At 39.4% G+C, this 24,235-nt stretch overlaps 1 protein-coding gene across 1 annotated transcript in view; it reads left to right on the top strand.

The window, feature by feature from the left end:
- The first annotated feature begins 3,168 nt into the window (after window positions 1–3,168).
- Window positions 3,169–24,235, top strand: part of scaf11 (SR-related CTD-associated factor 11) — a 30,348-nt gene continuing 9,281 nt past the window's right edge. The window contains exons 1-12 of the mRNA XM_066667939.1: window positions 3,169–3,339; window positions 7,331–7,392; window positions 15,644–15,789; window positions 17,307–17,384; window positions 17,475–17,548; window positions 17,673–17,740; window positions 17,917–17,948; window positions 18,068–18,168; window positions 18,325–18,450; window positions 18,560–18,657; window positions 18,807–21,134; window positions 23,887–24,203. Of these exons, the coding sequence (XP_066524036.1) occupies window positions 7,371–7,392; window positions 15,644–15,789; window positions 17,307–17,384; window positions 17,475–17,548; window positions 17,673–17,740; window positions 17,917–17,948; window positions 18,068–18,168; window positions 18,325–18,450; window positions 18,560–18,657; window positions 18,807–21,134; window positions 23,887–24,203 (3,390 nt within the window). The 5' untranslated portion in view covers window positions 3,169–3,339; window positions 7,331–7,370. The remainder of the gene's footprint in view (window positions 3,340–7,330; window positions 7,393–15,643; window positions 15,790–17,306; window positions 17,385–17,474; window positions 17,549–17,672; window positions 17,741–17,916; window positions 17,949–18,067; window positions 18,169–18,324; window positions 18,451–18,559; window positions 18,658–18,806; window positions 21,135–23,886; window positions 24,204–24,235) is intronic.

Here is a 24,235-nt window from a genome sequence, read left to right as displayed (position 1 = left end):
GTTGGAATTGGGATGGTGGAGGGAGGATGGCACATGCTCGGTGCAGTAACATGGTCAAGTGTTGTTGTCATGTGTTTTTTGTTTGTTTGTTGTTTAAAGTTGTTTAGGTCCAGTAGCAGTACTATAAACAACTTCAGTACAATGAAGACAGGCTTAGACATTTTACTTTTGGTTTTAATTATCAGTTGGTTTGTTTACATAGCATCTGGATCAGCTGGGCTACCACAATGTAGGATTATATACACACGAGAAGCATTGCTCAGCTTCAGCCTCAAGCGAAATTCACCATGCATCCCAAAATAACTTTTTTCATCTACAGCTGTCTCCCAAAAACAGAAGACGAGGAAACTACTAAGATGAGGAAACACAGTAGGAGAGGTGGTGTGCAGATGTGTTTTAAGACGAAGCCCTTTTGATAACAACTACCATTTATTTTGCTAGGTATACGGAACAAAATTGATTAACTTTGGGCGAATGTGAAGTATCTGTCGGATTATCATAAGTCATGTCTGATCTGTCTGTTGGAAACCTGACTCACTGAGACAGATCCTGAATCTGCTATTGACTTGGATGGTTGCTCTGTAGTTCAGGTGGACCACAATGTGAGCTCCGGCAAAACAAGGGAGGGGGGCTGTGCATGTTTATAAATAACAAGTATTTCAACCCATTTACAGGTGACCGTTAGAAACAGGCTTTGCACCAAGGATATTGAACTTTTAGCAGTGAACCTTAGACCATACTACCTTCCCCATGAGATAAACCAGGTCTGTATTTTTATTGTCTACACTGCGGACACAGAGGAGGCAGGCAAAATCATAAATGACCTAGTGGCACAGTGAGTCAAAAATCCCCTGATGCAGCAAAGTTCATCCTGGGAGACTTTAACCTCTGCAGTCTAGTTGAATTTTTACCAGTTTACAATTAGTATGTGTCATGCCCCACTTGGAATGAGGCTTACCTTGATTTGTGCTATGTTAACATAGAAAAACATACTATGCCAAGGCCCTGCCAAGGTTAGGAAAGTCAGACCATAATATGATTCGGCTCATACCAACATATCAAGTCCCTGCTACGCCGGGAAAAGGTCCAGCTGAGGTTAAATGCTGGTCTGCTGACTCAATAGCAGCTCTGTATGAATGCCTGGATAGCACCAACTGGGATATGATCATGGACACCTCGCAGGATATAAATGATGCTGCGTCTGCGGTAACAGGATGCATAAAGTTTTGTGAGGAGTTATTTAATCCCTAAAAAGACAATCAAACTTTACCCAAACAATAAGCCATGGGTTACTTCAGAAGTGAAAGAACTGCTGAATCAAAGCAGATATTATAGATAAGATACTTTTCTGGCTGTTAATGCAATGTTAGTGATAGTTTCTTAGACACCATAAAAGTGAGATCCCTAACAGCATTATTAATGACACACCAACTAAAAGAGTTAATAGCTTCAAATATCTAGGTATTGAAATTGATGACCAACTTAAATTTGAGGTATGCACTATGTCTAAGGTAAATAAATTACAGTGGATGTTCTTTTTATGCAAGCTTAACTTTTTTCAGGTGGACTGTATTATTTTTAAAATTGTTTAACAGAACAGTCCTACAGTCCTGCATATTTGGGAATATGCGCTAACAAGATTATATGATTATAGCAAGCAAAATTATTAGATGCAGCCAGATGTCACTCACCCACCCCTTACATAGCAGGTTTCAACTCAGCTACTATTTCCACAGTAGGTTGCTGCAAAGGTCAATTAAAACCAAACGGTTTAGTGTGTAATTTGTACCTTCTGCTCTCAGACTTTTTCAAGTAATTAACTTTATTGTTCATTCTTGTAACACTGTTTTTCATTTCCATTGTTTTATTCATGGGCGGCATGGTGGCGCAGCAGGTAGTGTCGCAGTCACACAGCTCCAGGGGCCTGGAGGTTGTGGGTTCGATTCCCGCTCCAGGGTGACTGTCTGTGAGGAGTTGGTGTGTTCTCCCTGTGTCCGCGTGGGTTTCCTCCGGGTGCTCCGGTTTCCTCCCACAGTCCAAAAACACACGTTGCAGGTGGATTGGCGACCCAAAAGTGTCCGTGTCCGTGTGTGTGTGTGTCTGTGTTGCCCTGTGAAGGACTGGCGCCCCCTCCAGGATGTATTCCTGCCTTGCGTCCAGTGTTTCCAGGTAGGCTCTGGACCCACCGCGACCCTGAATTGGATAAGCGGTTACAGATAATGAATGAATATTAAACTTATTATGTCTGTGGCCCTCTTCTCTTTTGAGTCTCGTGTTCGTGAGAAACCCGGAAAATTTGCACTTAGAGTGAAAGGAATATCAGTTCACGTTTTAACATTATATAGAATCTTTAATTGATACTCTGTTCTTAACATAGAACTCATCTGGAATGAAATGGAGGTTTTATGACACAGTGCTGCAGTAAAACACCAGTCCTGTCCCATTCCTTCATTTAAAAAAACGAAAGTGCTTTGTATGAACATTTCCTTCTGGTCAGCACCTGAAGCATTATAACAGGCACGTTATATCATTTTATCATCTTTAGAATTAAGGTACAAATCATTATTGTAACTATTAAATAATGCAATAATTCCTTGTTGGGCTGAGCCAAATCGTTTTAAAACACGATGTCATAAGCAAACAGAAAACATGTAGAGTAAGTTTTAAATAAAGTAGTAGACTAGTAACGTTAAGCTATAACACTTTTTTGTATTTATATTTGCTGTTTAATTAAAACCCCAGACTGTTTATAAATGTATTCAAATTCTATACTTACATTCCGAGTGTTATCCATGACTTTCATGTTTACAGTTCAGGAGGCTCAGCGTTGTTTTCTTTAGGCTTGCGTTCTCTGACATTACGATACATTGTAGTCTTACAGTATTGGCTAATGCGCAGAACTACAATAACCACGGTCCTTGACAATGACTAACAGAAATATCCTCCAATGGGGTACGACGGAGTTTTAGGGCCACGGCATTGAAAAAAATAATAATAAATAAATAAATTCCGAGAATAAAGTAAGAATTGTGAGAATAATCTCGGAATCATTTTGAAAACAATCTCGGAATAATTCTGAGAATGATGCAAAACTGGGGGGGGGGGTCTCTGAGCAGAAGCGTCGTGCTGTGGCGCCGGATCCTGCAGCGCCACCGTGCGGCTCGCTCCCGCAGCGCTGTGACCCACATGTAGCAGGTTTTAAAGTGGAGCTTCGAGCCGCGGCTCCATGCGTTCAGCCCGACTCCGCTGCGCTGTGGAAACCGAGCTCATGTTGCTGTATTAGTACTAACACAACGGAGAAAGAGCCTTTATCCGCGGCTGAAAACAGGGGAATCCTCGGTAAGAGACACTAGTTCAGAGAATAGCTGCGGGTACTGAGAGCAGAGCCAACACAGAAAACAACACTCTCTTTAGAGAGTTAGTCTACTTTAATTTAACGCTCTAAATGCTCGCTAGGAGCAGCAGCTACAGATTTCCCTATCGGTTGATAAATTCGAGGTTAGTGAGCCTAAATACGAGTGGTTAGACAACCAAATATTCGCTCAATGTCAAACTTAACGTGAACGTGAGGCTGAAGTTGGCTCCTTTGAATTTTCCGGTCCACCTTAAATGGTGTAGCAGTTAAACTCGGGCGCGAAAACATTATTTAAAGTGGTATGGAATTTAATAGAAACAAATAGTCAAATAAGGACAGGAAATGGGACACAACTTAAGTCGGAACGGGGCAATAAGACATGGAACTGCTACACCGTTTAAGGTGGAACGGATGATTCAAAGAATGAGCCAACTTCAGCCTCAAACGAGCAACGAGGCTGAAGTTATTAGCAGACTTAGCGTGAGCCCCCAGTCTGGTCTCGACGTGGAAACTTTAATATATAAAAGTCTCCAACCTTCAGTAGGTTTAAACTGTGTAGAGACCGTTTTAGGCTGTCACCATTTACTTTGTAGGAGCTAACACTGTACCAACGGTCCCCGGTTTAGCTTTAGCCACAGCAGTGCGCTCGGGGCCTAGTGGTGGAGGTAAAAGGTCATGTTGATATGTGGCAGGCAGAGCAAAGTTTAAACCCTCTACAACAAACTGGAGCAGCACGGCCAGTCTTTTTCCACCGATGGTCCAAGTTCGTTTGTTATTGTTCCATAAACTGCTAGCTAACTGTCCCAGTAAACAATGTTATCCTGAAAGACTAGCCGAGGCAGTTAGCTATTAACGTTAGCTAAACACACTGGTGTCTGCGTGGAGACAGGAGTTTGTTTATATCTCTGAATTGTGACAACTTTAGAGTGCATAAAAGCTATGGGATTTGGAGGAATTCAAAAATGGTATTTGACCATTGGCAGACGTTCCATATCCTCTAATAACCACACAGTTATTGTTAATCCTGTTTGATAAGTTAACACCGTCCTCCACGGTGTAGACTTGGACAATATTTTATACCTGGAAACATTTCACTCGTGGAGAGTCTTGTTGACCACTCTCGCCACTTAAAGACTCTGGAGCACCCGTATATGATTACATCAGCCTCTGTGTTTTTAATGATTTTTTTTTTATGTAAGCAGATGGTAAATTATGTCAATGTTGTATTTTGTCTAAGAGCGTGACATATATAATATACTCTGGCTCTGAATAACGTAGTAATACCCGTGTAAATAAGAAACATAGCCCCCCAGTACGTGGTTTGCTCTAAAGTGAAATAACGGTACATGAATTATATATTTATTTCTCTGAAGTGCAATGCTCAGTATAGCCTTTTAAGCCAAAGTTATGTTAAATTTGTTGTGATGCATTTTATTATAATAAACTATATAACATTTCAATAGTAAGATCTACTTTGTCAAATATTAGATCATTTTACCTATGATTTGTAGTAAAACAATTCTGATATCTACAACCTCAATTTAAAAAAATAAATGGTATGTGTATATGAAATAACCCTTAATTTACCTAACATTAAACTGCAGGTAAAGGTAGTGGCAGAAGGCAGTGATTCATGAATAAGAACTGTGTTGAAACAAAACAGTATAAAGTTGTTTTGTGTATAGCAACTGTTAATATCTGCTCATTCTTAAATTATTAGCTGCCACACATGACAAAAACGTTATATGGCGCAAGGAGTGGTGTGATGTGCATCTTATTAGAAGGTCATACAATCATACTTTGATATAAAAAACATCAAAGAATAAAGGACATCAAGGAAACACATAGCCTTATAATAAACAGAATTATGAATCTATTCAAGGACTATGTTCCTCAGTAATTGATTTTGAACTTTTCTCTATAATGCATTTGATCACCGTAATGTGTCTGTATAGTGCATAATATCATTAAAATTTGAGGACATGCAATATAATGTTGCTGTCCAAAGAAAAACATGCATCTCCAAAAATTTTACAAGAGAAGGAAAAAAACACCTTTAATGAAATGGAAATCAATGTAAAAAAATGTATTCTGAGTAATTTTGGAGCATTTCTATTGGTTAATTTGTCATTAATTTTTCACTCAATGTGAAAGGCAGTTGCTGGGTTCAAATGAATTAGTAGACTAAAAATGAACAAAAATGGCAATGCATATTTTTTATTGGACAGGGATGATTTATTCCTTTTGGTGTTATGATATGAAAATTACTATTTTATTTTTTTTTATTAATTTATTTTCCTCAGACTAGGGTTGAGGTAATGATACACATTTTGGTTTGCATACAGTTTTCATTGATAGGACTAGCTTGGGTTTGGATTATCTAAGCTGCAATGGTGAGCAGAAGTTGACTAAACAATCACCATGTGCTGACATTGCTCACAGCATATATCAAATATTAGTGCTAATAAATAGCTCAGATTGAAGACAAAACATAAGTGGCAGCAGCTACTTCAGACTAGCTGAGTTGGAAAGAAATAACTTATTTGGTATGGATGTGTAAAATTTGTATATGTGCTTTTTTTCCTTCTCTTTCTCCCCCGTAACAATTATATTAGATAAGTTTAAAAATAAATGTATTTCCACAGCTGCAGCAAATGTGTTTAATTCACTGATAATGTGGACAGACAGATTTCCTTAAAAACACAAAAATATACCCAAACATATCCATACAATTACAGTGCCGTTCTGAAGTTTATCCAAACAGTCTACAAAAAATTTACTTTACTTTTTCTTATGTGCCCAAATGCCCTTGGATGCATTGAGACGTGGTGCCAATGCCAGTTTTGAATGTTTGGACACGATGCAGTTCAGTGGGTGTTATGATATTTTGCAAATGCCCTTTGCAACTGTAAGAACTGGCTTAAGGTTAGATACTTGAATCTGCCATTCTCTCTTCTCTCCTCCCCTTGCATCCTTTGTTTCAAATTAAATGCCCTCTGAAGAATTTTGTAATTGAGATTTTGTGATATTTCAAAAAACTGTGAAGCATCTTCATAGCAGAAACACTGATTAAATGATCATTATCTGATTGGGAGAGATGATTTATCCTTTGTAGTATACAGTATTATTATTTTTAAAATATACATCCCCACATACAACATGTTTTTGAGATCCAGAGAATATATATCCTGCTTAGTCTTTGTGTTGTAAAGTTTATAGATCATTTAGAAGCAAGTGTAGAATTTTTCCATATTCAGTGACCTATTTAAGGTAGAAAATGAAATTTTGCATTGTGCATCTGACTAACTTGTTTTGTATAAAATAATGGTAATAAGCCAGATCTCTTTCACACCAGTAGAGAGAGGTGAAATGCAGTTTCTCAAGATATTCTTCCTTTTTTTTTTCTCTAAATATTTTTTATACCTCTCAACACACTGTGTATATTTTACTTAGTTTACCCTAGTCTTTATGCTCTAACATCAACATGATTGTGGCAGCACAGCATGTAGTGTCACAGTCACACAATTGTAGGATCCTGGGTGTGTGTTGCCCTGTGAAGGACTGGTGTGTCCCCGATGTACGCCCAGTGATCCCAGATAGACCCTGAACTGGATAAGCGGTTACATGATTGGAGATACAGTAAGGGAATGCTATAATGATATATCTTATGTCAGAAGGGTAGCAGACACAGAACAGCTCAGTAAAACCCATGGTTTCCAACTTATGCAGCACACAAAATGGACTAGGCTGTCTTATTTCCCATTTTGTGGTTTAGTGAGCATTACAGATAACCAAATGTATATATAAATGTAAAGAAATGTCTATTTAAAGTTCTAAAGTCCTTTTTAATTTAGCTGGAATTAACAAGGAACTAACAAAATCAAACAGAGAAACTACAATACAAACTTGATATAGCCTGAATTCTCTAAACCTGTTCATATTGATCCAGTAATGTTTCTTTTGGTCTCATTACAGAGCAAACCGAGCCTGGGAGCAAAGATACACTGAATCAAATATGCCCATAGAGTCTGGAAAAGGTGGGTGTGAAAAAAAAGTCAGCAGACAATTACACATCTATTTTTAATATTTTTTTTATGCATATATTATCTGTTCTGACAGATCATGGTTATGAGGTTGTGTTCTGTAGGTCGTAAAAGATCAGGTGTAATGTTATATATATATATATATATATATATATATATTATAAATATGTCTGTGTATATTTATTTATGTATTTATTTTTCTTATATTCTTAAAAGCACTATTAATGTATTAAAATGCTGAATGCTATTTCAGAGGAATGCAAAGTAATATAACTCAAAATTGTCCAATGCACATTGTCTAATGCACATTGGTTGCATTACTTAAGCCCTATTCAGATGGGATTATTTTATGTGGAGAGCTGTGGTAATGTAATTTTACCACAGGACATCAGTATATTTATGTTGTATTTTTTCTGGATGAGAAATCTTGGTGTGAATATCAGATGGGAGTGGCTGTTCGATTTATGCATTGCTATTATACCACACCACATGCACACGTGTGATACGTTGTTTCTACTGATTCTGAGAAGAAAACATGGTGCTACCTTGTGTGGGCAGTAAAAAGCCCACTAAACTGGACAAGGGTTGAAAATTTCTCATCTTTTTTGCGGCGAATAATCCTTTCAGAGAATGTCTGAACAAATGGTACATAACCAACTTGTGGGTGTCCAAGTGATGTGTTGTTCAACACTTAAGTTTAGCCACATACTTTACGACCTATCTGATTTGTGCCATACTCTACTAAATGCTGTTACTTCACTAAATTGCTTTTCCAGTACCACCATTCTTGTGAAAACCCACAGAAACATTCCTTTACTATGGGATATGGTGGACTATTCATCCATATGTCACTCTGGAACTATGTATGAAATGGTGTTTTTGAATGAGGCTTGAGTTGATGCTCAATAAAATCAACACATCAGTTGATCAACACTGATAGTGGTCCTTATGATTAGATCAGCACAACCCTGTTTTTTTTCCTGCAGGAAAGGGGTAATGTTATTATTAGTGTATCTTAGAAATTTTAGTCTAATCCTTTGTCAGCGGTCACACAGGTGTTGTAAACAGAGTGCAATTTGTCAGGATGTGGCTAAAATGTCTGAACTGTGGAAATATTTTGAACTGAAAAACGAATCCAGTCCAACAGCACTTCAAAGTGGTATTGGTATTATACTATGCATATTGAGTGATCAAGTTTTACTTCTGCAGTCCTGCAATAGGAATATGAGCAGTTTATGAAGACATTGTTGCAAAATAATCTTAACTGGGACATCCCTAAGTAAAACAGATTGTCTGAATAGGACTAGAAAAATTAAACTAGAGCCGCTAGCGGCTATCTGCGGGTTCAAGCACTAACTGGCTTAATATGGCAGTCAAGTTAAATCTGACAACTCCTGTACTATGAATTGATCGGGAGAGGATGTATTGACATTTGTGGCTATGGCAAAATTGTTAGACATAGAGCCAAGTAGGTATGTGCAGTGTCAGATTATTTGTAATAGGTGCTTGTGTTTGTGACATGCATTCTACAGTCTCTGAGGTGCGTTTGTTTCTGTGTGATGTGTGATGTCAGAGGGCCTTTGTGTGATGTATGTAATTTGTGAGCAGTGCTTTTAAAATCGGACAGACACAATAGTAATATCGTATATTATTATATACATTATGTACTATAAACTTGTATATTACAGGTGCTGGTCATAAAATTAGAATATCATGAAAAAGTTTATTTATTTCAGTAATTCCATTCAAAGAGTTAAACTTGTATATTATACTCATTTATTACACACAGACTGATGTATCTCAAGTGTTTATTTCTTTTAATTTGATGATTATAACTAATCAGGAAATACCTTTTGTTATGTTTTTTATTCTGATGTACTGTGAGGGTAAATGGCCACTTGAAGAGGTATAGGTGACTTTATAATTTTTAATTATGATAAATATTAATATTCATATGGTATGACCATTGACGTGTGCAGGTGAAAAGGATCTTAACCTCCATATAGATAAACAAAACAATATTTAGTTTTTTAGTTCTATCTGGTGGTGAAAGAATTTACTACTGTAGCATAGTGTTGCTAAGCAGTTATAGTATAAATGCACCTACAGAACTATTTAAGGGAGTACTACTCTATGGTACTTCCTAACATGAACATATTTGGTATCAGCCAAATCCTAAAGACCTGACCTATAATATTTATCAATAAAATGTTGAACTTTCATCACTATGTGGCTTACAGGCCCCTCCCAATAATAGAGATCCAGCATGAATTCTAGAAATCACAAATGCACCTATAACTCAAAAACGCTTTCCCCAAAAATTTCAAAACTGCACATGCTTGATCAGTATGAGGATCAGATGACATGATTAAATTGTGGTGCCCCTGCAATCCTAGATGGCGCTATAACACAAAAAAGCCCATTTATAATCAGTTATTGTCCAATTGTAGCGCCCCCTTTTGGTGGATTTGAGTCATATTGTATACGCTTTTTCATAGTAAGGCCCTATATAGGATTGTCAATTTTGGTCTTAATTGGGCTTCATTTGTTTGAGTTACAGCTGAAAGAATGTAAAAACTCAGCACGCTTCGACTAATTGATGTATTGTTTCAACAGTTTGTCCAAATGTTGAAATTTTTTTTTGATAATTATTTACCTACAGACTCCAACAAAGTCAACTGTTTTGGAATAGAGCCAAATTCCAACTTCGTGCTCGAACCCCTAAAAATCAGAACAAAAACAATAGCAAGAGTGGCCCCCTAATAATAATAATAAGAATAATAATAAAAATCAGAATTCCCGGGGTCCAAGCTGGTATTCACTGGTAGAAGAACAATGCACTAGCATATGAGCTGTCCTGAGATAGTAGGGGCTTTTTGAGGAAGTTTGAGTAGTGTTTGTAAGGTGTTCCATGCTGTCCTGGCATCTCCTTGGAGGTGTAGTATGAGCTGGAGGAGTAGGGGATGACAGAGACAGCATAGCGCACAGAAGTCACTCTGGAGTTGCACCCTAGTTTCTCACCCTAATGTTCAGGACCCACAAACAGCAGATATGATGTGGAGATGCTTGTACTCGAGTCTGTCATTAGTGGACACAGGACACTGTCTGCTGGCTGTGTTTGGTTGTGGACTATTCTCTGTCCAGCAGTGATGCTGATGGACAGAGATATAACGTTTTTGTCCCACAACTGAGTCATACCTGCTGTATGCGTGTCCAAACCATTGAAGAGCAGGATGAAAGCAAGCAGTATTTGCAGAGCAAGAAGGTAGCATATGACATTTCCTGATACAGGAGCCACACTAAGATTTTGTAGTGCTTTAAAATATGATCCTTGGTGTTCTGGTCTCTCAACAGAGCAGGAATTTAAGAGGGAGTGGTAGTGAATGAGTGGGTGAATTTCTGGTCTGCAGACAGGTGAGGGTTGGGCTTGGGGTACAGAGACAGCAGAGAGCACAGAACTCTCACTGTCAATGTTCAGGAGCCCCACAAAGTAGAGATGATTTAAGTAGTAGATTATTCTGAGAACTGCAGTGACACTGCCATTTTGGTGATAGCTCAGCGTGTGTAGCCCTCTTATGAGTAAATAAGACAGCAATGCTGCTGGAGATTTTAACACCAGTTTCCACTCACTGTCCACGCTTGTAGATACACATATTTTATTGATCAAACTTATAGATTAAAACTTATAGATATAGAGACTGTAGCTCATACATTCTCAGAACTCTACTGACACTGGCATTGTGGTTATATGTCTGTGTCTGTAGCGCTCTTATGAGTGAATCACACAGAGCAGTGCTGCTGGAAGTTTTAAAACCTTTGTCCACTCACTGTCCACAGTGTTACACACACCTACACTGTTGGTCCACGTCATAGAAATGAGACAGTAGCTCATATATTTTCAGTATACCTGCTGTGTGTGTACTGACTATAGTAGAGCATGTGAAAAGGACCAATGAAAGTATGCACAGGAAGAGGTGGACACCTCTCTGTAAATTTAGATCTACAAAGTGCTGCTGTGGACAGTGGAGCTGATAACATGGACATTAAATGTAGAAATGAGGAGGTGGTTAGGGTTTATTGCTGAATATCTGCATTTCTTTGTTTGTGTTCTGTGGCCTTCTCTGACTGGCAGGGGGGAGGGGAGGGGAGGGGGGGAGGTGACAGTCTGTATTCACTAGTAGAATAAGAAAGCACTAGCATACGAGCTGTTCTGAGATAGAAGGGGATTTTTGGGGAAGTTTGTGTAGTGTTTGTAAGGTGGTCCTTGCTGTTCTGGCATCTCTTTGGAGATGTAGCGTGAGATGGAGGAGTAGCAGATGACAGAGACAGCATAGAGCACAGATGTCACTCGGGAGTTGCACCCTGGTTTCTCACCCTAATGTTCAGGACCCCCAAACAGCAGATATGATGTGGAGTAGCTTGTACTTGAGTCCGTCATCAGTGGACACAGGACACTGTCAGCAGGATGTGTTTGATTGTGGACTACTCCCAGTCCAGCAGTGATGCTGAGGGATTTATATCTCCAACACCCGAATCATACCTGCTGTATGGGTGTCCTGACCATTGAAGACCAGGGTGAAAGTGAGAAATCTATTGCAGAGCAAGAGGTTAGCATATGACATTTCCTGATACAGGAACCACACTTTAGGATAGACTTTGTAGTGCTTTTACATATGATCCTTGGTGTTCTGGTGTATCAGCAGAGCAGGATTTTAAGAGGGAGTGGTAGTGAATGAGTGGGTGAATTTCTGGTCTGCAGACAGGTGAGGGTTGGGCTTGGGGTACAGAGACAGCAAAGGGCACAGAACTCACTCTGGAGTTTCACCCTGGATTCTGACCCAATGTTCAGGAGCCCCACAAAGCAGAGATGATTTAGGTAGTAGATCAATCTAGTAGATCATTCTGAGAACTGCAGTGACACTGACATTTTGGTGATAGGTCAGCGTAAGTACTGCTCTTGAGTGAATCAGACAGAGCAGTGCTGCTGGAGATTTTAAAACCTTTGTCCACTCATTGTCGACAGTATTACACACCTACTCTGTTGGTCCACATCATAGAAATAAAGGCAGAGACAGTAGCTCATATATTTTCAGCATACCTGCTGTGTGTCTGTCCTGACCATTGAAGAACATGTGAAAAGGAGCAATGAAAGTATGCACAGGAAGAGGTGGACCCCTCTTTGTAATTTTAAAGCTACAAAGTGCTCCTGTGGACAGTGGAGCTGATAACAAGAACATTGAATGTAGAAATATGGAGGTGGTCATAATTTTAGTGTTTATTGCTGTAGATCTGCATTTCTGTGTCTGTGTTCTCTGGCCTTCTCTGACTGGCAGGGGGGAGGGAGAAGGACGGGCCGAGGGGGGAATCTGCCAAACAGAGTCTGCAGGCATACATGAGATGTAGCCGACATATATTTGATCAAGAACTAGTCCTTGGATCAAATCCCTCTGCACTCAGAGTTGCAGAGTTACACTCTGGTTTCTCACCCTAATGTTCAGGACCCCCAAACAGCAGATATGATGTGGAGTAGCTTGTACTTGAGTCCGTCATCAGTGGACACAGGACACTGTCTGCTGGCAGTGTTTGGTTGTGGAGTATTCTCAGTCCAGCAGTGATGCTGAGGGATGTAAAACTCCAACACCTGTGTCATACCTGCTGTATGGGTGTCCAGACCATTGAAGAGCAGGGTGAAAGCGAGCAGTCTTTGCAGAGCAAGAAGGTAGCATATGACATTTCCTGATACAGGAGCCACACTTTAATATAGATTTTATAGTGCTTTTAAATGTGATCCTTGGTGTCGTGGTGTCTCAGCAGAGTTGGATTGTAAGAAGAATGGGTAGTGGATGAGTGGGTGAATTTCTGGTCTGCAGACAGGTCAACGTGTGGCTTGGGTTTTAGAGACAGCACAGAAGTCAATCTGGAATTTCATCAAGCATTGAGACCCAGTGTTCAGGACCCCCTCAAAGCAGATATGATTTGAGTAGTGGATCATTCTCAGCACAGCAGTGATACTGACATTGTGGTGATATGGCAGTGTGTGTAGTGCTCTTATGAGTGGATAAGACACAGCAGTGCTGCTGGGGAGTTTAACAACTGTGTCAACTCACTGTCCACACTGAGATACACATATTTTATTGGTCCAACTTATAGATATGAATTCAGAGACAGTTGCTCATACATTCTCAGCACTGTAGTGACACTGACATTGCGGTGCTATGTCAGTTTGTATAGTGCACTTATGAGTGGATCAGAAAGAGCAGTGCTGCTGGAGATTTTAAAACCTGTGTCCACTCACTGTCTACACTGTTACACACACATACTCTGTTGGTCCACATTATACATAAAAAAGGCAGAGACAGTAGGTCATACATTTTCAGTATATCTGCTGTGTAGGTGTCCTAACCATTGAAGAACATGTGAAAGGGAGCAATGAAAGTATGCAGAGCAAGAGGTGCACCCCTCTCTGTAATGTTAGATCTACAAAGTGCTCCTTTGGACAATGGAGCTGAAAACATGCATACTGAAACTAAAATAAGGAGGTGGTCATTATGTTACTGTTGATTTGTTTAAAACTGCTTTCAATTGTCTGTGTCCTCTGGCCCTCTCTGACTGGCAGGGGGGAGGGAGGGGAGGGGGACAGGTCACAGTCTGTGTGTGAGGAGGAGAAGGAGGGGCTTAGGGGGGATTCTGCATAGAGAGAATCTGCAGGATGAGATGTAACAGACATATATTTGATCATGAACTAGTGCTTGGATCAAAAGCCAATATGGACATATGTGGTATCACGAGATTCATAAGAAATTGAATTTGAATAATTATCAACAAAATGTTGAACTTTCATTACTGTGTGATTGCAGCCTCTGCTTAAATAGAGCTGTGCAGCTTGCCTTTGAAACACTGCATAAGAAACAGCTATAACTCACAAATGCGTTAGTCATATGTTATGAAAATGCAAAAGCTCCTTTCCCATGGTCTTTGGTCTTTTATTCAGCAAGCTGATCCACACATGCACACTTTATGGGAGCTCCTCTTAAAATAACAGATATTCAACTTATATATGAGCTTGCGTGGAGGTGTTATTGAATTCTTTTGTTTGTTATTGTTGCACACTTTGTTTTTTTTTTTTATTGTTATTATTTTTTTTGTGTGTCAGAGAGATCTCACGATAACTATAAAATACAATAATTATACCACAGATAGTTCTGACCCTGTGATGTGATTGGCTGAGAGACGTTCCAGGAGTGCCAATATTACACGATAATTGTACACTGACCGGAGCTCTTCAGGTATCACTCCGCAAAGGAACACAAGGAACAGGTTCATTTTCCGTTCGTGGACCTTATTTCAACCAGAGTAGAATTATGGCGCAGTGGACTCCGCTTTCTGATTTGAAAACAGAAATAAGTAATACAAAAAAAAAAAAAAAAAAAAGTAAAATGCTACTTCTGTGGTTTATGTGATTGCGTTTACCTCAAGTCAAGGAGCGTCTTTTTTCTCCACTGATCTCGTTCGCCAGCTCGGCAGGACGGCTTTGGAGCAATACTCTTAAATATTCACTTTTAACTTAAGCAGAGGGAACTTGGCATCGTTTAGTGTATATCACTACAATCTGAATCCGCTGTAAACAATGGTTGAACCATGACATTTCATTGACTTGATGCTTTAATCTCTGCTTTCCTCGTGGAAGTTTGATAAACAAACAAATTCCTCTTTATCTTAAAACCTAATAATAAACAGAAATAACAAACTGTGTTAGAGTCGCAATAATACACTTGAGGTTCATGCTATAATGAGAGATATACTGGTGTACTGATCTTCAGCAGTGCCAATATCTCATGTTATAGCACTCCCTCTCGTGTATTATTGCATAATTGTACAGCAGAATTAGTATTTCCATAGATTGTTGTTGTTGTTGTCATGTTTAAATAAAACATTGTTTATATAATGTGAGTTTAATAACCAGCAAGTGGCCATCAAATAAGAACTACATTAGGAATATATTTTAGAATGTCCCTTGGCTATTTTTCTTGTTAGACATTCACAAATTATTTTAGCTAGCTAATGGAGTTTGATTTAGTTTACTTTTTTAACAGTATTAAAAAAAAAGGGTGTGTTTAATTTATTTTTAATAATTTTTGTTTATTTATTTTTTAGGGTAGGTTAACAAATTATTAAATGTTTTTATTAATTATAAAATTTAAATATTTCAAGGTAGCTTTTAAAATACTGTGCTCTACAATATTAGGTGTTCAGGGTGCAGAGGATGGATCGGAGGATGAGGAAAATCAGCGCTGTCCAATTTGTCTGAACAACCCCAGACCTTCAGATTGTGCTGTACCTGAGAGCTGCAGCCACCGCTATTGTTTCAGCTGCATTTTGCGCTGGGCCCAGGTCTGTCTCATTCGTACATACAGCCTCTATCTTCTCATCAGTTACACACAGATACAGTTTCCATAATACAACCTATCCTCAATTACATCATCAGCTCAAATTTTGTTGCACTACACCACTATAACAAAATTACAAAATGGTTCAAATGCAGGCAGCATACACATTGTGTAGTCTTTATCTGGTTTAGTTTGATCAGTATCTTCTACAGTGCATTAGAACTGTAATATAATGCAATAAGCCTCATTTCTGGTGAAGTTGGGATATTTTGTAAAACACAATAAGAATTTTTTGAAGATCTGTTTAACTGATAAAATCACAAGAGAATGACCTTTTTAATATTGTCACTGACCAACTGTATTTCTTAAATATGAACAGACTGAATTTGATGCCTACAACACACTCCAAGTAGGGACAGGGCAAAATAAGGATCACTTTAACAAAATATTCAGGTTATGCTGTTTTAAAATACTGCTAAGAGACTGCATGCGCTGACACCATCCTCAGTCCAGTCCTTGTAAATTTCACCCAAGCTCTTGAATAGCCTCTTCTTGGCAATCCTCTTAAGGTTGAGGGCATCCTTTTTGCTTATGGAAAGGTTCCTAACACATTATCCCCTGCCTGTCAGTTATCAGTTAATATGATTTTATACAGCAATCTGTATAAATCATATTTATACATCCAGCCTTTTTAGCAATGACTTTGTATGGTTTACTCTCCTTGTGGAAAATGTAGGTGGTCATCTGGACAACTGTCAAGTTCACAGTCTTTCCCATGATTGTAGTTACATGTGCTGAAATAAACGCAGATATGTACTGTGTGAACTCTGCTAAACGTAATGTCCTCAAACTCGAAGTGGAATATTCTTATTTGTTAGATTGGATTTTTCATGAGCTATAAGTCATACAAAAATTTTAAACAATGAAGGCTGGAAAAATATCACATTAGATATAGTTAATAAACTGGAATTTATTTATTTTTTAATTAAATTATGAACATAGAGGTTATTCAAATTTTTTGAGAAACACGGGTATTGCCTGGCCTGCCTGCAGTTCAGATCTATTTCCTGTTGAAAGTGTATGACACATCATGGGGAAGAGAACTGGTCAATGGTAACCAAAGACTGCTGAGCATGTGAAGGACAAGATTGTATCAAGCAAGGAAGGACAAGATTGCTGATTTCATAAGTAAAACTGCAGCAGTTGGTATCCTTAGTTCCCAAACTAAAAAGCGTAATTAAGGAACATAATGTAGCACATTAGTAAACGCATCTGTCTTAACTTTTTTAGAGAGTAGTATAAAATAAAATATAATTGTTAGTCAGTGACAACATTAGAAAGCTTTTATTATTTTAAGTTACATGAAGTTCAAAACAGTTAATAAAATACACCCTCTCGCATTTTACAAAATATCTCAACTTGATTGAAAATGAAGGTTGTTTGAAAAGTCTGCATTCTTTATTTCAGACTAATTATTATGATTACTATTTTGCTTTTGTTGTGTTTTATATTTTGTTGTAGATAGTGCAAATCTGCCCAGTGGACCGGAGGCCGTTTAGCATAATCTGTAGACTGGACCCTGTGCTGGGTTATGTCAAGGTCAGAAAAAAGTCTTTTCTGTACCTTTGTATGTCATATGTTTTTGTAATTCTGTATGTTGTGATCTAATGGGCCTGTCTGTATTAACAGATTCCTGTCAAAACACGAAGCATATCAAATAACCATGAAAATGTTGAACAAGTTTTCTTTACTTACTTTTCAAAGTAGGTCTTTTTTTTTCTTTTTCTTTTTTCCTGTTTCACCTTCATATATTTGTGTGCTAATAAATTCACACAGATTAAAAATCTACAAGTGTACATTTTAGCTAATCGGTGTTGTTTACTATAGAGAAGAGGCCACAAATGTGGGAGGGAAGGAAGGAAAAAGAGGCCATGCCAAGCTGAAATGTCAAATAAGTATGTTTTAATCAAATGCTGTGATTTCAATTTTTGCTGTTATAAAAATATGGTAAATGAAACAGGTCAGTGAATTGTATGACACTAAGATCCCTCTACTTTGTCAAGTATATTTTTATTTCAATAAGACTGTGCTTTCTAATGTTCAATTATTTGTACTACTTGATTGCCAACAGATGATGTTTATTGTGCTCCAAAGAAGAAAAAGGTTTGTTTTGCTCTGTCTCACATTTTCATAAATACATTTTGATTTATAATACCAGCTTAAATGAATTTCACTTTTTAAAAATGTAAGTTGCAAAATAGTCCATATAATTCCCTGTACAGATGAGAAAAGAGAGATGCCTCTCTCAGCTGCTTACTCAAAATGTTCAGCCTGGACTTTCAGCTCAGCACGGAGAGACACTTAGTATGCTGACACAAATTGTGTAAGTAAACTACATGTAATTTTTCAGCAAATAAATGTTATGATTAACACAGACAAGGAAACCATTCGGATATATAACTATTTTTAGTTTTTCTGACATTGCAAAAGGTGTGATGACAATTGCTTGTAAAACTCAGCTATTGTTGTTGCTGTGTAGAACGGGGTCTGAAGTGGTGTCAGAGGAGGAACCATTACATGAAGAAAGGAAACTTTTGCAGAGAAATGTTTCAGAGCATCAATGGCTACCCATCCCTGTTCCTAATGCCCCTGCATACCTGACAAGGTAAATAAATGCTCCACCACCCCCCGTTTACACAATTACCGATCATAACCAACCAGGTGTGTCAGATTAACGTGAAATTAATCACCTATGCTTTATTTTCTGGCACCAGCATTTTTTCCAGACGCTGCCCCCGTTCTCATGACTTTCCTCAGCACCCCCAATTTATACCCTCTACCTTCCCATGTCCACTCAGATCTGGAGTTTCAAGTGAGTATGATCAAACTTCCCTTATATCATGATGCCCATTTTTATCCCTGCCAAAAATCATACCAGACTAAAAGGTGGTATTATATGTTGTAATATTAATTCTAATAAACTATGAGGTAATTCATTACACATTTTGCATCTCCTTGCAGTTTTTTATGGAAAGGTTTGTGCAGTCACCTGTCCCAAGGGTGAGGGAAGAAAGAGCACAAGGGGATCTGGATCAAAAAGCGCTGCCAATCAAGAACAGAATGCTGCATCTCGACGCTCTTCGAGACGGAGAAAAAGTGTGAACGAGGAGTCTTTATCTACTCAGTCTCAGCAGTCGGATTCAGACGCCTCTTCTCCTACTGGCAGTGCATCTAGTGACATGCATGCTTCCACAAGCAAAGAAAAACAGGCTGGAAAACAGAAGCCTGCAAAAAGGAAAGGGGGCACAAAAAAGAAGATAACTCAAGCAGTGGTTGAAACTGAAGAAGAGGACACAGAGAAAGAACAAGAAACTGGCCAGGGGAGTGAAGAGCAAATGGCTGTGAATATGGATCCCTTGCAGGAATTGGAGAACAATGAGGAGGCAAAAGCATGTAGAAATCCCCACCAAGGAGATGCTAATGTTGATGTGGATTCAGACTCTGTAGATCATGATGCATACAAGTCAAAAGTGGACATTGAGGATCTTGTGGATCCAGCAGAGAGTGAAATAATTTCAGCTGGTATTGAACAGCATGATGAAGAATTCAAAACCGAGAATGTGGACAACCCAAAGGACAATCAGTCGTCACCTCAAGAGAAGCTGGATTGCTTTGAAGACGAGACACCCGAGGGAGAGCTAGTCACACCCGAGATAGAGCTCGCCATGCCAGAGAGGGAATCAGAGCTAGTTTCATCTGCCAGAGAGCCAGAACAAGTCACACCTGAGAGAGAACCAGCAACACATGAGCAAATATTAGCAGCACATAAGAGAGACCTTTCAGTTGAAAGAGATGATGAGCTCTCTGCTCCCAGTACAGATCAGATAAAGGAAGTGGAATCTAGTGACACCTGTGGCAGTTTAATTGTCCAACCACAGGATAATTTGCCTACAGTTGGCTCTTCCCACAGGATTATTGATCAGAAACCAGTATCGGAAACTCTGTTACAGCCGAGTGAGTGCGAAAGTGTAACAAATGAGGTTGGCAAACTTGAGTCAGTGTCTGGAACCTGCTTACCTGAGCATACAGCTCAGGTAATGAAAGAAATGTTAGTGTCTCCCGATGCAAAAGATGACACTCTTGATATAAGTCATCAAGATAACACTGATTCCATCCCTATGGATTGTGATTCACCTGGCTCAGACCACACCTCTGTTCTTCCTGAGGTGTCTGAAAGTAGTAGTTTAGCTCCTGGCCCCCAGATATCTTCTGCTGACCAGATCCCTAATCAGGACATAGGGCAGAACAACCATGCACAGACTTCCAAGTCTGAGCCTTCCAAAGACGAGAAAGGCTCAGACAGAAAAGATGGACGTCAGCGCAGGTCTCGTTTCCATTCACCCACAACTACCTGGTCTCCTAAAAGGGAGTCTAGAGGGGAAGGATCACGGAGGTCACGGTCAAGAGATCGGGATCGCAGTCGCAATGCAGGCTCATCACCTAGGAGTAGAGGACGTGAACATGACGATGACAGAGGCAGCTCCAGACGGAATCGCAGCAGAGAGAGACGAAGCAGGAGGCGCTCTCGCAGTCGTTCTAGAAGTCGGTCGAGATCACGCTCAAGGTCTAGAAACAGGCCAAACCGGAGAAGTCTGTCTCCAGAACGTAATGATCAAAGGGCACAATCACCACGGAAGAGGGACTCTTGGGGAGGTGAAGGCTGGCGGGGTGCACGTAACTTCCGCAACTCCAATTGGAGGAACAATCCTGAGAGACAGAATCAGTTCTCAGCCAGAGAGTTTAACTCTTCGGGCAATGGGAGCCTCCATGAGATGTCGCCAGACCGAGGTAAATCAGAAAATCCACCATGGGTGAAAGAAAGGTCATGGGGGAATGCTGAGAGTCGGGAGCGCGAGCAGCAATTTGAGGAGAATTCTGGGGACACTCCTACAGACTCTTGGTCTCGAGGAGGCTGGAACTCTGAACAAGGACGTGGTGGTGGACGTGGTCGACCAGGTCAGCGGCCATGTGGCTTACAGGTTGAGTCGACTGACAACTGGAGACAGCAGCGTAACTCTTTCTCAGGGAATACCAATAACACAGGAAGTGACTCTTACAACCGCTTTAATGAGAACAGACCTGGGGGTAAAAGGAGGGAGCCTGAGACCTCTGATACACCACTGGACCGGTCGGGTTGGTCTCCTGCCTCCAGCTGGGCGGTGCGCCGAACCCTGCCTGCTGATGTACAGAACTACTATTCACGAAGGGAGCGAGGTCCTGGGCCAGGTGGCAGCATCTGGAACAGACAAGAAGAAGACCAACCTGCAGCTGGTTTCTCCAAACCAACAGGTGTGTATTTGCTAGAATGTGTTTATAGTAAGATGTGCAGTAGTAAGATGTTAAGTGTCAATCTGTATTAATAGATAAGTATATTTAGCAGAGAATTTTGTGCGTTCAGTGTGTTTTCTGTGAATTTTTTGTATTAATTGTTCACAAAAAATTGAAAGAAGAACACAAGCCCTTCCAGAATACATTTTTGTCATTTGAAAAATAAGGTCACAGATGCTTTTATAAACCATGGTTTCACATTGAAGGGTTTTGGATTAATATATTTCGTTGGTAGTTTTAATTCAACATGATCATACAAATTTTATATTAAGCATCATGGCTTCCTCACATACCTTACATTTATATTTATGCGTCGGTTGTGTACATTCTAAGAAAATAAACACTATGCTAAGTCTGCAAATACCTGAATCTTTCTCTGGTCTGCCCTCTAGTGGAAGCCTCCAGGTAAAAGTGTAGCACACAGGCAAGTATGTGAACTGTTGTCTACGCGAACGCATCACCAAACAGCAAATATGCGTCTCAATTCAGGGACTGCATCCTCGAAGGACGCATTTGTAAGCAAATTAGACTGTCCCATTTCCGAGGCTCCTTCATATTTTCGTGAGTAATGTAGGATCCAACAAGACTATCCTTCACCTGCCAAGATATCCCATGGTTCATTGCATGCTGGGGGCGATTTCAGAATATTGTGAAGTCGGCAGAGAAGTGAACAGGGTTTTAAACAGGCTGTACTTTAAAATCAAATAATGAGTGATACAAATATTCTTTGAAATGTACTCGGCTGTTTTCTTTGTTGAAGGAGCAGTTTATTAAACTGTGAGGAAATGTAGTGTTTATCTATAAATGAACCCTTTTATCTCTCGTTTACCTCCCGCGGTGATAAACTGCACTGGTCCGAGGTAAATACACAGTGAATGGAACTGAAGCAGAACACATAGCGATTGTTTTTGTAAAATATGGTTTATAGGGGAGTGCTATTGCTCTCTGTTCATATCACAAAGCTGTTGTGGTTACTAATATTGCCTTTCCATTTTCCACAATCACTGACTGATCGCTGTTTGTTTTAAATATTACCATTATGTGCATTTTGTGTTACAACTACTGTGAGGATAGCACACCGGAGAAAATAGAAAGACGAGGAGCAGAGAGAGAATTTTTGTTTAATTAATGAATTCAATAAACTACTCCAGTAGCTACGTCATCATAGGGTTTTTGTGGATAAATAAAATGAAAGGGTGCACTGATTATCACTATAGAAAATAACCCAAAAAAAAGCATAAAGAGCTACAAAGGTGTTAAAGGTAAATGCAGCAGGATTAACATTCAATCAAAAAGCTGTATCTGTTTCAAATTGAGTTATTTATTTATGAAATATTTTCACTGAAATCCACTAAAATAAAACACTTTCACCTCCAGCTGTAATAAATAGGAAAAATGTAAATAAATGAATGGAGCGGCATGGTGGCTCAGCAGGTAGTGTTGCAGTCACACAGCTCCAGGGACTTGGAGGTTGTAGGTTCAAGTCTCTTTCTGGGTGACAGTCTGTGAGGAGTTTGGCGTGTTCTCCCTGTGTCCACATGGGTTTCCTCTGGGTCCAAAAACACGTTGGTAGGAGGATTGCCAATCATAGGTGTAAGTGTGTCACCCTGTGAAGGACTGGTGCCCCCTCAAGGGTGTGTTCCAACCTTTCGCCCGCTGATTCCGGGTAGGCTCCAGACCCACCATGACCCTGAACTGGACAAGCGGTTGCAGAAAATGAATGAAGGAGAGAACAAGAGCAGCAGTCAAACTTAACCACTTGTAACTTAACCAAGCTTTTTTATTTTTATTTATTTATTTATTTATTTATTTATTTATTTATTTATTTATTTATTTTAAAGCTTGGTTAAATTACAAGATTGCGTATAGGCTGAGAATATATATAGACAGCTGGCATCGATTTATCTTCGTTGACTTGTATTCCATAATGTGATCAAGGGATTTTGGAGAAAGAATTGTCAGTTGCTGGTCACTTCAGCTTCACTTGTGGGGTGGGAGTCACAATCCATTGAACATATGTTGTGTTTGTCTTGTTTGTTTATGGTTATCAATAAATATTTCTAGGCTTAAATACAGAAAATATTCAGTTCAATATATAAACACAATAAACAGACAATTGGAAATTAACATCAGCAAAGTTTGGGAGAAGATGATGAAGCCTTTGTGAAAGCAGCAAAATATCAGTGGACTAGCAGTCAATGGCTAGTGGTGGTCTAACTCTATATATGGTTGAAGAATTGGGGCCATTTAGTTCTGTTGGGAAGCCAGCATTTAAATGCATGATACAGCTTTAGTAGCAGTAGTATAATTATAGATTTGATATTGTAGTGTGCTGTTTTGAAAAATACCTTTGTGTTTGCTTGCTTGCTTATTTATTTGGTAGGTTGAGGGGTTGTAGGAGAGGAATTATATCTGCCAAATTATATCTGTTTTTCACCACAGCAAGAAAATCCATATAGTCACAACCCTAACTCCTACTAACTTGGGTGCACCTGTGCCACACAGTCCCATGTTAGGACTATGCAGTGTCCATATATTCCTGCTTGTTAAAAAAATGAGGATTTAAAACAATTTAAATTCGAACTTTTCAGTCAATATTTCTAATCCTCCAAAAGTCCATGGTACCATATTTAGACATGCTGCATTATTTTTGTTGTCCATAATTGTCTAGTTACACTTTGTCCACATCATTTAATTTTTTTTTTTACTGCAGATCCCCCACAGAGTGAGCCAAGTACTCATCTACCTAATGAAGCAGTACCAGCCCCACCTGCTGTAATACCCCACCAGGTCAATGTACTGGGGGTTCTACGATACCCACTGGGGCCTGTGGGACTGCGAGCACCTTCTGTCGTCATGCAGCCCACTCCATTTGCTATTCCCCCTCAGATACCTGTACATCTGCATCCACCAGGACCTCCTATCCCAATACCTTCCATTTCTGTCCAGAGTCTGCCACCACCGCCTCCACCACCACCTCCTGTTCAGCAGGGCTGCATCACTGTCCTTCCAGCTGAAAGTCTGCCTCAGGTTGGTAACTCAGTGAAATTTTTTTCATTTAC

Source organism: Hoplias malabaricus, chromosome 4 (assembly GCF_029633855.1).
Source record: "Hoplias malabaricus isolate fHopMal1 chromosome 4, fHopMal1.hap1, whole genome shotgun sequence".
Lineage (NCBI taxonomy): Eukaryota > Metazoa > Chordata > Actinopteri > Characiformes > Erythrinidae > Hoplias > Hoplias malabaricus.
This window is presented reverse-complemented; position numbering and strand designations above follow the sequence as displayed.